At 43.5% G+C, this 15495-nt stretch overlaps 1 protein-coding gene and 1 long non-coding RNA gene across 2 annotated transcripts in view; one reads left to right on the top strand and one right to left on the bottom strand.

Annotated features, from left to right (window-relative positions):
* LOC119397429 (multiple epidermal growth factor-like domains protein 8) overlaps positions 1–15495 on the top strand; it is a 144269-nt gene that overhangs the window by 110972 nt on the left and 17802 nt on the right. Inside the window, exons 26-30 of the mRNA XM_037664857.2 lie at positions 3231–3445; positions 5646–5910; positions 6944–7121; positions 8634–8868; positions 14621–14791. Of these exons, the coding sequence (XP_037520785.1) occupies positions 3231–3445; positions 5646–5910; positions 6944–7121; positions 8634–8868; positions 14621–14791 (1064 nt within the window). The remainder of the gene's footprint in view (positions 1–3230; positions 3446–5645; positions 5911–6943; positions 7122–8633; positions 8869–14620; positions 14792–15495) is intronic.
* LOC125758721 (uncharacterized) lies at positions 13671–14071 on the bottom strand. Its single transcript, XR_007416351.1, has 2 exons — positions 13917–14071; positions 13671–13779 (listed from the first exon to the last, which is right to left on the bottom strand). It is a non-coding gene; the product is annotated as an uncharacterized LOC125758721 (long non-coding RNA).

The raw sequence follows: 15495 nt of genomic DNA, 5'->3' as shown, positions 1-15495 counted from the left end.
ACAAAAGAGTAACACGCGGTCGCCCTTTGAGAGATTAGAAACCAAACAGCCATCAGCTTTGCGGGCGCAAGAAGCGAAAACCACCCGAAGGACGAAACCAAAACCAGCCAGACCGTGTGCACGTTCTGATGCGCAACTAAAAGCCGCCGTGCCATTTTGGAAAGCAAAAAAAAAAAGACGGAGAGACATCGGCGCAATAAAAAAATTCCATGTATTCCCGAAGAGCGGCAGCACATTACAAGCAAGAGAAATCATCGAAGAAAGCCCGCATTTGAAACCAGCCAACCACGCCACGGGTGCGCTCGGTTGCGCAAGCGATAGCCGGCGCACTGTTTTGCAAAGCATAAAAAAAGCAACAACAGAGAGAAATCCGCGCACGAAAAAAATTCCACGTATTCCCGAAGCGTGGCAGCACGTGCAAAGCAAGAGAAATGATCGAAAAAGGCGCGCACTTTAAACCAGCTACACCCCGAACGTGCTCGGATGGGCGAGCGATAGCCGGTGCGCCGTTTTGTTAAGCAAAAAAAAGGTGCAACGAAGAGACATCGGTGCATGAAAAAAATTCCACGTATTCCGAAGTGTGGCAGCACATGCCAAGCAAGAGAAAGGTTCGAAAAGGGCACGCGTTTTAAAAATAAACGCTATGCCGTACATGTACGACGAAAACCCTTTGGTACCAGGAAGCTTCTGCCGTACATGTACGGCAAAAACCCTCGAGGGGTTAAGGGTGTTCTGTCAACCACGTCAGTGCCACCGTTTATGGCATAATGGTGTCAATATTATGCTTCTTTTTTTTCTTTAGCTTCAAGATTATTTCTTGGAAAGGATATGACGATACGGAATGCTCTAAATCAGTGCATTGTTAATTCACTACTCTGCTCTAATATGGTACGTCAAGACATTGGCAAACAGGCACCAACTAGGTGCCAAGCAGACAATGCAACATGGCTGAACATATTTGGGAGGGTGTCACCATCCTCCCCCCTGTTGGCTAACATGACTGCAAGGCACTGCTGAGAAAAATTATAGATAAAGGGAAAACTCACTGTTGCATTCATGTAAGTTCAGCTTATGTTGTTAGTGCCAGAACATTTGTTGCATAAACGCACCAGGGGACCATGTATTGACAGGACAGGGAAGAGATAGGAGACCACGTGGCGCAGATGAACACATCATGCCCAACCTACTGGCTTAAGGGTCTTGCAGCTTCCAAAGTGCTGCAAGGAACTACTGAGATGGAGTATAATAAAGCACTGTCTGACTTCTTGGACAACTCTACACCCTCCACTCCTTAAAAAATCCGACTGGTTCGCTGGCGCATGCACACTAGTTTTGAACCTTCCTGAAAATTATATTGGTCACCACTAGCCGTCTTGAACACCGCGTGCCAGGAATGCATAAATTAGAGGCGAAAGAAGGGGGAAATGGACAGTAGAGGTGAGGGGGAAGAGGACGGCACCGAGATAAATCAGTGGCATTACCTCAAAAACTTTTTTTATCTAGGGAACTTAGGATGGACAACTTACGCACATTTTTCCTATTCACTCATAAAGAGGTTAGTGACTTGCTCTGTTTTAATGCTTGAGGCATTTAAACAATGTCCCCTCCTCTTTCTCTACTGCACTGTCTTTAAGAATGTTTTAAAAATCTTTGTGAGCACATGCGGTTGCACATATTGGCAGTGTTCTACAGTCTTCTTCAGGGTCATTAAACTCTAATGGACTGCAGTGATGACACTTAATTTAGTTTGGAAAATGCTCAAATAGTTTAAAGGGACACTAAAGGGAAATATTAAGTCGACGTTGATTGTTGAAGTAAAGGTCCAGAAACCTCGTAGTGCTACTTTTGTGCCAAGGAAGTGCTTATTTTGAAATAAAATCACGTTTTAGTGGTCCGCATCGCATTAGCGCACTTCAAATCACCCACCTGAAAGGGGTGTTTCTCACGTCACTGCTGCCGTGCCCAACGTTGCCCACCTTTATTGCGCGACGGCGTGCACTGGCGGCGTGCACCATTCGGGCGTCAGGCAACATCACATGCATGCGGAATTTTGTCGAACTTTCTGTAAGAGCGACTTTCACGAGCACGCAAAACACATGCGGCAGTACGCGATACCGAAAATACCACTGAGACGCGACCGCGTGAGCGAAGCAGGGTGCCGGGCGAAGCGCAGTTCGGTGAAAATGGAACCTTTGAACCATGCACGCCGTTCCCCATGGCAACGCCAAAAAGGTTCTTTTTTCCATGAATCAAACAGAAACGAACGAGCAGCATTTTATTACGTCTCTTGATGCACGGAAGGTTCTTTTTTTATTGCAGCTAGTTTGATTACGAGTGATTAATTGTAGTCGAACTCTCTCACGTCATCGGGATCATTTCCAAAATGTGCCGCTCGTGGCAGTCATCGTGTGATACATTTAGCTTAATTTCTCGGTAAGTAGGGCACTGCTGTTGATAATATTGCCGTTTTAGATGTTGTCATACATTGAGCTTTCACTCTGACATAAATTGTTATTTGCCTTTAGTGTCCCTTTAATGTTGCTCATTGTTTTTACCAAAAAGTTTATTCCTGTCGGATGGTAATAGTGTTTGGTATGTTCAGTATGGTTGCAAACTTAATAACTTATGCATATTACAGACCTTTAAGCGGTATTCACACGGGGGACAAATCCTCGGGGGATAAAGGCAGAGCCTAGTGACGTCCGCTTGCGAGGAGAATCCCCCACAAATGTCTCCCACTCACACGGATGAGGCGAACGAAGGGGGAGCCCAGTGTTACCAGACTACTCTGGTGGCTTGTACCCCCCATTTCACCAGCTGCTGACTACGAGCTGCAGACTAGACACCCACTGCTGCTCCCTGCAGGAGCAAGTGCAACATTGTGGCCAAACAAGAGCCCGAAATTCCGCTATATCCCCCACCGCCGGGGGATCGTTTGTCCTGTCAGGGAAAAGGCCCCCGTGTCCTCCGAGGGTGTGCGGGGGGGATCGCGCCCACTCACTAATCCGTGACATCGCGGTCACGTGATCCGCAATCCCCCCTGTCCCCCGCGAATTTCTCCCTCGTGTGAATACCCCTTTAAAGGGCATATCCTCTCTGTTAGCTGTTGTAGAGCTGCAGATGAAAATTGTGCTGTTGGACTTTGTGCAGGTGAACTTGGAAAGGGGATATCCTTTCTGTTAGCTGTTGTAGAGTTGCAGATGAAAATTGTGCTGTTGGGCTTTGTGCAGGTGAACTTGGCCACACTGTAAACGTTCGTCCAATCTTTGACTGGACCTGTGTGGGGAAAACTCTGAAAGATGCATCGAGTTTCCCCGTGGAGTCAAACCCTCCGCGGCCCTGCCCCAAGCGCTGCAGCCAGCACACGTCTTGTGCCGATTGCCTTGCCAGTGCAGGAGGTGAAGGTGGCTGGCACGAGTGCCGCTGGAGCTCTGCCTTGTCTGAAGTAAGTTTTCAGCTTTAGTAAGGGGAATGATTAAGTGTTTGCCAAACCCAGACAAAAGCTCACAATCCAGAGAAGGTATCATGTCCACTGTTTTCTTCTCCTCTCGCTTAGTTGTTTTGTTTCCTTTATTGCGCTAAAGTGCCTTATGTCGACTATACGTCCCACTTTAGCAAACCGAATTTCACGTTAGTTGTGGGCATTGCATAAGTGACGTTAGCATTGACAATAAAGTAAAGTGTCTGATAGAAAGGTATCTGTCAATACACTGTTGAGAATGTGGCTGCAAACTGAATAGTATTGTTGGCTGCATAGTTACAGACAGGAAGAGAGGAAGGGTTAACAAGGGAAATAATTAGGCAGCCGAGAGGGTGTGATATGGAAATACATGTGTAAATGTACCATCAGCTGCACTCATAGTTAAAAAAGAGTTAGATTTTTTGAGTCTCACATATACAGGGTGGACCGCATTTAGGAGAAACGCCTCATTCGTATTCAAGCTGATATAACTGCATTTCTTCTACTGCATGGGGGAAATGTGTGTTATGTGGTACATAACGATGATTTCCATAAATGAAATAATTTTCTTCTGAACTTTGTCTCGAGCATCAACAGTTATGAGCCCTTGAATATTAGTGAGGTGTTTCCTCTACATGTGACTGACTTTGTACAAATGATGCGACTTAGAATATGCAGTGACTTTCTGTAGTATGATTTGGTGACAGCTTTGTCTCATTCTTGGTTTTTCCTTGGCACAGTTGACATATATGGTCAACAACCAATTTTTCTTACATGCTTGATAATTTAAACATCTTCATGGCACTGCCGCATACCCCATAGAATTAATGTACAAGGGCATCTAAAATTTAGGATTCTGAAACCTTTTGCCATCCATTTTTTTTTTACTTTTTACTGTGACTGTTGTGTAGCACTGCAGGGTGATTATGCTAGGTGACGTTCCACCTTCCATGCATAACCTTTTATTTTGCTGTTGTCACATTCTTCTGAGTACTTTACCGTGTTGTGCATTTCATTACTTCGTAGCTCATGACATGGTGCTTTTACTGAAGCTTTGCTTTAATTCTTTCCAAGTGCAAGTTCGTGTTGCTTTTATGCCTTGTTAGCTTAGTAAAAATTACATTTAAGAGGTTCACAGATTGCATTACATTGTTATTGCATTATTTACTTATCTGAAATTGTTTGCTACAAAAGGACATTTTTCGGTGGTGAGCCAATATAGAAAATTTCAAATATGAATCAGATACAAATAAGACTTTTTTAAAAACTCTCTCCGAATATTGGATCAGATATTAAATGTCTGCGTAATGTTAAGAGCTGCAAAACACTCTTTTAAAATTAATTAATAAATCTGCATTTCACTATGCTGCTGCACATTGAAGAGGCTACTGGTAATGCACTCATTAGCAATTATGATGCAGAAAAATTAACTGCTCGACATGTTCTGAGAGTAAGCAATCGCTCTCCACACACCTTAACAACACAAGTGTAAGTGGGAAGACCCTCTCTGTCAGTATGTATATTGGCCTTACCGTTACTTGTTGCCACTTTTATTCAGCCAATTTTTCGGTTAGAATCAAGTCAGCGCAATATTTTGTGAACTGCGACCTTAGTAAATGTTACCGCGAATGTGCTTGCAAAATTTTTGCATCATTTGCGCACTCCCTTTTCAAAGCCCTAAAATGAGGTTAAAAAATTTTCAAATTATGCAAGTACATACCGTTTGTTTGAATTGACAGTATCGTGACAAAGCACAGCGTCACGTAGTGCTGCAAAAGTTGCATTGGCCTCTGCAATCACCTGCATGTGGATTATCCTGGACGCCATGGTATAGAACGGTACTCTGTACCCTAGAATTCAATTCGCAAACAATTCACATTATCACAGGAATGCTGTTGTGAACCCTGTGAGATTTGCAGACCCCTATTAGGAACCACTGGCCTAGAGTCAACTTAATTTTTTTTCGTGAGTTGGCTGTAAACTTTTGGTGAAGGTTCTGCACCCTGATCTTCGTCTCAGTGATGTTCCTCTTAATAGTATTCTTCCATTTCATAAATCAAGAATGCTGCTAAAGGTAATTCAATATGTTTACATCCACAGTATTTCCTACATGTATTCTGTCCTTCAGGAGTGCGAAATGCTCATGCGTTTTGAATGTTCATTTGTGTGCTTTGGTTGCGTGCAGTGTATGACCCCCAGCTACGTGGGCCTGCGATGTGAAGGAGGGCCTTGTGGACAGGTTCTCAGTGGATCTGTCGAAGCATGTGGAGTGCCCTGCCATGTTCATGGCCAAGCAGCCCATTGCCTGCGTGACCCACGGTGTGGCTGGTGTGGTCTGCGTGCCCCAGGTGCCAATGGAAGGGGCCTCTGCATGCGTGGAGGACACAGGGGGCCCACAGGTGGTTCTTGTGGGCCAGCCTCTGTCTTCTTGCATGGTCATCCTTTGCCTGGTGAGTGACAAAAAAAATCCACAGCATATCCACGGGGTGAATGATGATGAGTGGAAGCTCCTGAGAGAATCACCGGTAAACCGTGAATGCTCCGAGCGAAAGTGAAAGCGCGCCAACAGCGGGCGGATTTTATTACAACGGTCCCCCTAGCGTACGTCGCCGCACTAAATCGAACGACTGCCTTCCACCAATGACACGCGCCATATGGGAATCTTCCGTGAATTCTTCCCAGTACATCATCAACAATGTGAGATCGGGCGCATTTATACCAAAGGGTCGATGAGAGTCATGGCAACTTGCAGCTCACTTTAATTTTACATGTACGCTGTGAATTTTTATTGTTTAATCACGCACAAGAGAAATCTCGCACAGGCACTACCTTGGAGGTCAAAATCCAGTGCCTATATATATGGGGGGGTCAGTGAATGGTTGTGCAGCACAAGCAGTCGGTTTTTTCAATCAAGAAACTCGCTAACAGGCGCTGTCTGCGTCGGCCTCGCGAGGCGAGGGGGGGGGGACTTTACTGATCGGCGCTCGCCTGTTGCCGATCCACCTCGCCCGTTGCCGATCGGACGAGGTGGCTACATACTACTACAGAGGAGGGAATGACCCACACCCTAAGGAGCTTCGCCCCTAAAACATTTGTCATGGGCTCAATTCTTTTTACCTGAGGTGCCAGCAGCCCATAAAAAACCCAAAATGTTGCTTTATTACCACATAGATGTGGTTCAAATGCGGTTGGCATCTTCTTAATTAAGTGCTTGAGGAACTTAAAATTGCAGACAGTCGAACTGTACTTTTTCGCCAAAAATTATAGCCTTTAAGCCAGAATCTGTCATTGGGCCTTTTGCCGTGATTACTAGACACCACGCCTGGTATGAAGGCATGGTGTCTTATGGGGATTGGAGAAGAGCAGGTGCATGGATGAAAACGACCATTGGAAATGCTTATCTTCAGTAAGAGCATGGTCAGTGGAGCTTACTTTGTGTGTGTAGTATTGCACTTATACAAACTGATTTCTCTTTCCCTCTAGCCAATGTGTCCCACTGGCTTCAAACACTCGGGAGTGAAGTGAACTGGTACTACTTCGTGCGGCCTCCTGAGAATGAGTGCACCAATGGACACCACACCTGTGATGCTGAGAGGGAGGGATGTGTCGACACGCCCGATGGCTTTGAGTGCATCTGCAAGCAAGGTTATGCCATCAGCAGGTGCGATTCTAACAAGGAACTGTTTTCCTCATAATGTGTGCATGAACAAGCGATGCTTGTGACCACTCCCATACATAGGAGGTGAAGGTGTTGTTTGTAAAACAAATGCTGCATTTTACAGTCCGAGTTTCTATGGTGGAGAAATTTACATCATACATCATATAATAATTTCACTATAGTAATGCACGACGCTTCTAATAATCCGAGCTTTTGAGAAGCCAGCCATTTAATTAACCCGTTGATGGTTGTCACTATATTGCAAAAACAAATTCACAGGGGTCTCAGCCGTATATATACGACACGAACAGGGCGTTAATTAAAAGAAAGTGCACTTTTTCAGGTCATGATGCCGCACAGCATTGTACTGAAAGTACTTCAACATGCCATAGCTTATAGGAAACATTTTAATTGTGCTGCCACTCCTTGGCTTCCACCAGAACCGATTTTTTTCTCTTTGCTCTATGGTGGCAGCCTCTGTGGTAATTTGGGCGAATTCCCACTTTACCTTGTTTGCAAAGTATAAATGCACCCAAAATGCTGCTGCATGCTCACGAAAGTGCTCATAAACCTGCAACGCTGCTTTGTACACATCTCTTACAGTGAGACACATGAAAGTTAATAGAATCTCATCTACCCGCCACGGTGGTCTAGTGGTTATGGTGCTTGACTGCTGACCTGAAGGTCGCGGGATCGAATCCCAGTCACCGCCGCCGCATTTTCGATGCAGGCGAAAATGCTTGAGGCCCGTGTACTTAGATTTAGGTGCACGTTAAAGAACCCCAGGTGGTCGAAATTTCCGGAGCCCTCTACTACGGCGGCCCTCATAATCATATTGTGGTTTGGAACATTAAACCGAACATTTATTATCCAGCAGATCCTGCAGGGTACACATTTCCCCAATATACAGTGGGACGGTCAAGGAGGTAAGGAATGTAACTTGCCATGAAGTTGAATTAGCATATTATGCGGCAGTGAATCGCTTCCATGTGATATCAGTTTTAAAGGCCGTATCCAAATGGGGAACCCTTATTTGCCTCATCTAAAAATCTAAAAGCTTTCGCACTGCCTTAGAAAAGCCAAGCTGAACTGAAGGAAACATTATTTCATTTGTTGCTTATGCTCAAACACTCTTAGGTGTTTCATAAGCAATTATATAGAAGCATTTTCTCAAGCTTCAAAAATAATATGGCAAGAGATAACCATGACTTCTTCTTGCATTGTCTGCTGGCATAGAAATGTCAAAATGAGATTTCAGAGAGAAGCCTCTATTTCTCATTTCTTTTCCTGGAAATATTTCAGGTCACCTTTTCTTTTCTGTAAAAATATAGAATAAAATTACTTTTTATCTCATCCTGTGCTTTTTGTAGATTGTGTGGAAGAAGAACCTCTGCCTGAGAGAACTTTGAATTTACACAGAAAGCTTTGCATTACTAAAAGCTGCCTCCAGTTCTTTCATTATCTTTAGCAGTTGCTACCAAAGTAATTACTTGAAAATTCTGCAATTCTCTGCAGCAGCAGCAACAGCAGCAGCGCCGGGACTGGTGGTACTAGTGCTGGAAGCCCGATGTGTGAACCTGTCTGTCCTGAAGGATGTGATCAGGGCCAGTGTGTGCGACCAAATGAGTGCAAGTGCAACTTTGGTTACGTTGGCCGCAACTGCTCCATACTCTGCCACTGCAATGGTCACAGCGACTGTGCCGGCCCTGACCACCTGGATGTTTGCACAAAGTGCCACAACCACACTAAGGTAAGAAAAGTACAACAGTTCATTTACTCCCACAGTGCAGTTCATGAGCTGGACCTTTTCATCGTTGCCATTTGAAGTTTAAAGTAGGGGTGTGCGAATATTCGAACTTTCGAATATGTTTCGAATAGTGTTTGCTATTCCATTCGATTCATGCTGGAATTTTACTATTCGAACTATTCGAACCTCCAGAAAATAAATATAACGGTTTATAATAACGGAAAATAAATATAACGACGATAAATCGGCGTGCAGCATGCTTGGTCTTGCGTTTTGGGGCACCGATGTGCGAAGCTGCTAGCCACTTCCACTAGTACTCTGAGCGGTCACTGTGCAACGAGCTTGGCCGGGGGGTCCGCTGCCGATGCATCAAGTGCCCATCCACGATTCAGAGGAGCCAGCGGGCGATGCAATTCGTTGCTTGCGACGAAGCTAGTGATGCAGAACTATCGATGGTACTATCGATACTATCAATAGCCGTGTCGCTATCGAACTATTGATGGTGAAAAATACTATCGATAGCGCTATCGATAGTAAAAAATTTGATGGTACTATCGATAGTATAAAATGAACAGCGCCGACTAACTGCAGAATAAACTTGGTTCCCCGCGTGCGTGGTACATAGTGGAGCCAGAGGAGCAGGCTTAAGGGCAAGAAAGTTGACATGATTGTGTTCTTCACCAGAGTGCTTTGCTGACACATGATCATAAAGTCAAACTGCTCAGCTGTAGCGGAAAGGAAGCCCTTACATATGGTGGGACTGCGCGGCTTCAAATTGATATTGCATTTTGTGATTTCAAAATAAAAGAAATAGCACGAAAAATAATTGTAAGGTGTAACTGGTTGCTTTTGGATACGAATTTATTGATGGATATATTCCACCATTTTCACTGCAGAAATGATCGCAATCGCAAATGTTTTAGCAATATGGCCAGCCAGCAACCGCATCATTATTCACACCACTATCGATAGTATTGTCACGTAGTTGTGATGGTAAAGAAAGCTGCAGCAAGACTGGGAAATACGGAGCTCTTTATTTGGGCGAACTTGTGCCCAGAAAATCAAGACTCAAAATAAAAGCGATACATGCTGCGCGCTCACAGCGGCGGGAGCAGTCGTCAGCCGCTGAGTAATCTGATCATTGGTAGAACGCGTCTTCCTTTATACATTAATCATCAAACCTTCCAGCGTTACCGCTGGTGCTCGCGTAAACTCTCGAATAAACTTGACTATTCGCGTCCGGCGCGCAATCTTAACAGAATGATCTCAAACAATTGTGAAGCTTCTCAAACATTACGTCGCGGTCTGCGTCAAGCGTTGCTAACAGTCTTTGTGGGTGAAACCCGAATACGTCAAAACAAAGCAATAAACACGCGTGGCAGTAATATCGCTATACTATAATATTAACGATGGTACTACCGATTGCACTATCGATAGTTTGAAAAAAACTATCGATACTATCGATAGTCAATTTACCGATAGTTCTGCATCACTAGACGAAGCACATTGCAGCTTCTTCGCTTTCGCGAAAAAGCCGCAACTAGCGCGACTTAGGCCTAGCCACAACTTTGAGAAGTAAGCTCGGTCACTGTGTGCGTGGCCGCGGTGCCCGATGTTTCAAAGTGCGTCATGCTCAATCGTGAGTAGAAAGAGTCGTCCAGCGATGGTCTTCGTCACGAGGTCCGAAGTGCTGACAAGCAGAACCTCTAACCACGGGTCCCACAAGTCGGTCCGAGACGCATATCAGCGATGTTCGCGACGAGCGTTTCGCGCTATATTCTAATCTGAAGATTGACGTTCCGCCCAAGCTAAAGCGTAATTATATTCTAAATGATCGTCGACCCGTAAACACAGAACGAGCAAACGCGTCACTAAGTAGCGCGCTTGTCGACAGTCGTGACCTCGCGACGTGCAAACAGCAGACGACGCTCTCCGGGAGCGAGCATCGGAGCGAGGCGTGCTGGAGCAACATCACGGACACAGCCAATGGGAGACCTTGAAACAAACTTTTAATATTTGTTTTTTGTACGCTTGTTTCTGAATGAAGGACCTAGCTGAGGCGGGAAGTTTGAGGACAGAGAAATGCTCTTTCTGACGAGCCCAAATTGGCGGCGCCCGGCTCCGCCATTGCGGAGTTATGTTTTTAGAATGTAATTTAGAATAGGTTTAGGAATCCTCTGCAACTTTTTTCTGTTATTTCACTTCGAAGTATTCGAAAAATATTCGAGAAATATTTGAAAATTATTCGATTCGATTCACACTCAAACTTTATTATTTGAATTCACTTCACACTCAAAATTTTGCTATTCGCACAGCTCTAGTTTAAAGCCTATGCAACTGCTATGCTATGAATGACCAAACCTTATCCAAGTAGAAAACTTTATGTGGCATTTGGTTCACATATTCTCACCAATGCTCTGAACATATGACAGTGAGTATTATCTTACCAAAGCTGAATTTCAGGAGCACTTACCACAATATGATCTTGTTACAATGGATTTCACGGGACCACCAGATTTAATTTGTTATTTTGAAATATAACAGTACTTTCTAAATCATTATTTTCGTGCCAGTAATGTAACACAATGAAAATCATGTACCTTTGCAGCAGCTGCATGTGCTTGTACTTAAATAATAAATGAAAATGGTAGGCATAGTCTGACTACAATTTATTGCTTGAAGATGCCTGTTACCTTCCTCTGGCGAGTAGACAAGCACTGCAGGATGTACGCCTCCACATCTCTGACCTTTCTGCGAATGTCATTAGGGACATCCTTGCAATATCTGAGAAATCACTGTGTCTTCTCGGGGAAAACTAGAACATCCAAGCTGGAAACAGTATCTTCCTCTTCGTGCATTTATTCACTGTTGGTGGTATCTTCAGAATTGTCTCTGCCACTACCACATTCTTCTTGCTCTAACCTTTGACTCATGATGTGTTCGCTGGTGAGTTCTACGAACATAGCCGCCATGCTGTTGACATAAACATCGAAGGTCGCCAGTGTCTCTGGTGAGCTTTTCCATAAGCTCGTTCCACAGTTCCGGGTTGAACTCCTCTGTGTCCTCGCGGTCTCATAGCATCAATAAAGCCTGCAAAAGGCCTGTCTTTTGCCAGCAGTTGCTGATCGGGCTTGCCTTGACGTTCCACCACAACCCTATAAGCATTTCTGCGACTTGATGGGTGTTGACTTCATAGGGCAGCGTCACCCAAATATTAACCAGGAGGCACTGCACAAGACACTTCTTAAATTCAGCCTTCACACATCTGGTGATGCCCTTGTCCAAAGGTTGGAGCAAAGAAGTACAATTCGGGGGCACAAATTCAAGTTGCACATTGCTCAGTCGCCTGTTCACCATATGTACCGAACAGTTCTCAACAATGACAAGAATTTTTCATCCTTTCTTCTTCATTGTGTCGTCAAGCTGCAGCTGCCACTGCGTGAACAATTCCCACGTTATCCACGCTTTCTTGTTGGCTCGATAGTCGTAAGGCAATGAGACGTTTTTCAAGCAGTGCAGCTGAGCAGACTCACCACTACCAGTTTGGGGTTTTCTGTGCCTGTGTAAACCTCTCTTGTGACTGCTTATTAATGGACACTAAAGGCAAATAACAATTTATGCTATGCTGATAGATTAGTATACTTCAGAATGTCGGAAAAGTGAACAAGATAGACAACAGCACTTGTGTAATTGAGATATTAAAGTTGATGTAAGACACGAAATGTGACTCTAGCGAAACATTCTAGTATTAGCCTGATGACTTCGCACACATATTAACATTGCTTGTACTCGAGCACTAAATAAAAATATCATTGCAGCACATTGTAAGACAGCATGCATTTCTGTTTGGTTTTTGGAGAAAATATATTTTTGACGTTAGCTTAGGTGATGTACAAACTTGCATACTAGCAACGATTTTCTCTTAGTAACAGCTACAGTATCAAAGGCTATGCTTTTGAGTACTGCGATTGCCACAGGTCATGGCCTCCATGCTTCTGATGACAATACATTCAGTTCAGTTTTTCAGTTCAGTTCCATTTTATTGAGCATTTTCTTCACAGAATTGCGGAAAGAAAACGCAAGGATAAGAGCAAAAAGCTGCTATGTTAGCAGCTTGACGAGGCTCCTAGCCCTTTTTCACTTGGCATCACAAATCCGCAGAGCACAGATATGAAATACAATTTGACATTTGAGTTTCAAACTTCAGGAAATTAGGAAATAAAAACAAAAGGCAGCACATTACATCAGAGTTTCAGGTTTACATAGAAATAAGCAAACCACCAAAAAGAGAAAAACAACAAATAAAACAAGAAAACAGCGTACGGTCAATTATGAAACAATGCACACGTTGCTAGATAGCTAACAAAGTATTACAAAATGATTATAAAAAGTCTGCAACATTGGGTATGTGAAAAATACAAGTTCTGGAGAAGTACAAGGGAAACACTGAGGAGTGAAATGTGACATGTTTAACTCGTAAAAAAATTACAAAGAAAGCAACAGCATAGGATGACATGTTACACACATGAGTACTATTATAGGGTGTTTCTTTTACACATAGCATTTTAGCCGGACAATAAGAAGAAGCTAAACTACATGCCGCTATTCTGGATGAGAAGCTTCTTAAGTTGTTTTTTACGTATATTAAAGATGGCAATGTTTTTATTTTCAAACATGTTAAAACAAGCGGGAATACAGTCTTCGAGTCTTCTCAAACCATGATTAGTTCACGAATAAGGTACGAACCAGGAAGGCCTTTTCCGAATGTCATAATGAGATTGTGTAGTTTTCCTGAGGTTACACAGTTTAAAAAAACAAGCGTTGTTTGATAGCAAGCTTTGTTTGTATTTCATAATAAGGTTAAAGCTGTGTATGTGATCAATCGGTAAAATGTTATATTCTCTCAATAAATCACTTGTATGTGCTTAATGAGAACTAACAGACAATAATGCCAAGGAAAGTATAGGGGATGTTTTTAGTAATAAAGGTAAGGTAATTGTGAAGAAAGAAAAGTGGACGAAAAGATAGCTTGCCGCGGGCAGGGACCGAACCTGCGACCTTCGAAGTATCGTACGTTTGCAATATGATGAATTGCTTTTTTCTGCAGTAAAAATATTTTGTTCCGATTTTCTTTAGATGTATCTGCCCACACTAGACTACAGTAGTTTATGTGAGATGAAAATAACGCATTATAGAGTAAAAGTTTACTCTATAATGTGACGGTGGTGGTTGAAAAGTTTCATCACCTGCACACTCCCATTTCAGTTGTTTCGTTAACGTGTACAACTTTGCTTGATTGCAAAATTAACTGTAACTGCAAGTAGGTACCGAAAATGCCTCATTCATGTGGTGTAGTTGGCTCGCTTTCTAGCCATGCTTTTGCATTTTGTGCACATTTTAGGCAAGAAACGATAGCTGTTCCTGTCAGACAGTAATGGGCAGTGGTGGGCGTATGTGGCATCATTCGCCCCACTTGGGGGCAGGCAGTTTGGATTGCTCTAGGGGTATGCAGACCCTTGAAAGGCAATTTTCTTTTAAGTTACTGAGCATTTTTTGGCACAAGATCGGCACCGAGGTTTATCGAATGGTATTTTGACAATGTGTGTTAATATTTGTTTTCAGTGTCCCTTTGATGTATTAGCCTCGGCGTGCTGCAGGCTTGCTCAAGATGATGTCATAACACTTATGCTAGTCATCTTAGGTGTGTATCATTTCATGAATGACATTTGTAACATTTCACACACACTGTGCACAGGGCCCCCAGTGTAGCCACTGTGAGCCTTTCTACGTGGGTAACCCCGCCAAGGGAGGCCGCTGTGTACCATGCCTTGAGTACTGCAACCAGCATACAAATATCTGTGTCGAGGCAGGACAGTTGGATTTCAATGAATCTGCTGGCAGCCTTTCACCCGCTGAATTTCTGGAGGTAAGTTTTCTATAGTAGAATTGGTGTCTTACCTACAGCACAAACAGCAACACTTGCCTGTGAAATTTATGTGAAAAGTCTAGGCTTGTGCGAACAGTAAATATTAGGTTCGAAGCGAATAGTGATTTTGGTCGAATAATTTCGAATCGAATTTGAATAGTATATGTCACATATTATAAATAAAAATGAGCATATTTGCCATGACCCAACCAACCTGCACAACGTTTTTCTTTTTTTTAACAAGGCATGTGCAAATGTCATTTTTTTTTTTTGTTCAAAGAAAGTGGAAGCAACTTTGAATAGTAGCAGAATTTGGCTTTCGGTAGAATGCAAATAATAACCTGTAAAATATGTTACGTTTTAAAATTTACTATACTTGGAGCATATAAGCTGGTATAACAAGTTTTTAAACTTAAAGGGGTCATGAACCATTTTTCCAAGTAATGATCTAATGACCTCAGTATCGGAGTTTACTGCCTCCCCGAATCAATTGCCGCAAAAATTTCTCGAATCCATCAAGAATGAGCGGAGTTCCGGGGGTTTGGCGCACGCCCCCAGTGCTTTCTCTCTTTTCTCGTGCCGACGAGCGCACTCGAAGCTACACAGGGAAGGATGGCACAGGGGAACGAAGTTACGTCAGCGCGCGTCATGAAACGCGATCGCTCTCCCGCTGTGATTCGCGTGCGCGAGTGCGGCTACCGTGT

The sequence above is a fragment of the Rhipicephalus sanguineus genome, chromosome 1 (assembly GCF_013339695.2).
Source record: "Rhipicephalus sanguineus isolate Rsan-2018 chromosome 1, BIME_Rsan_1.4, whole genome shotgun sequence".
Classification (NCBI taxonomy): Eukaryota; Metazoa; Arthropoda; class Arachnida; order Ixodida; family Ixodidae; genus Rhipicephalus; species Rhipicephalus sanguineus.
This window is presented reverse-complemented; position numbering and strand designations above follow the sequence as displayed.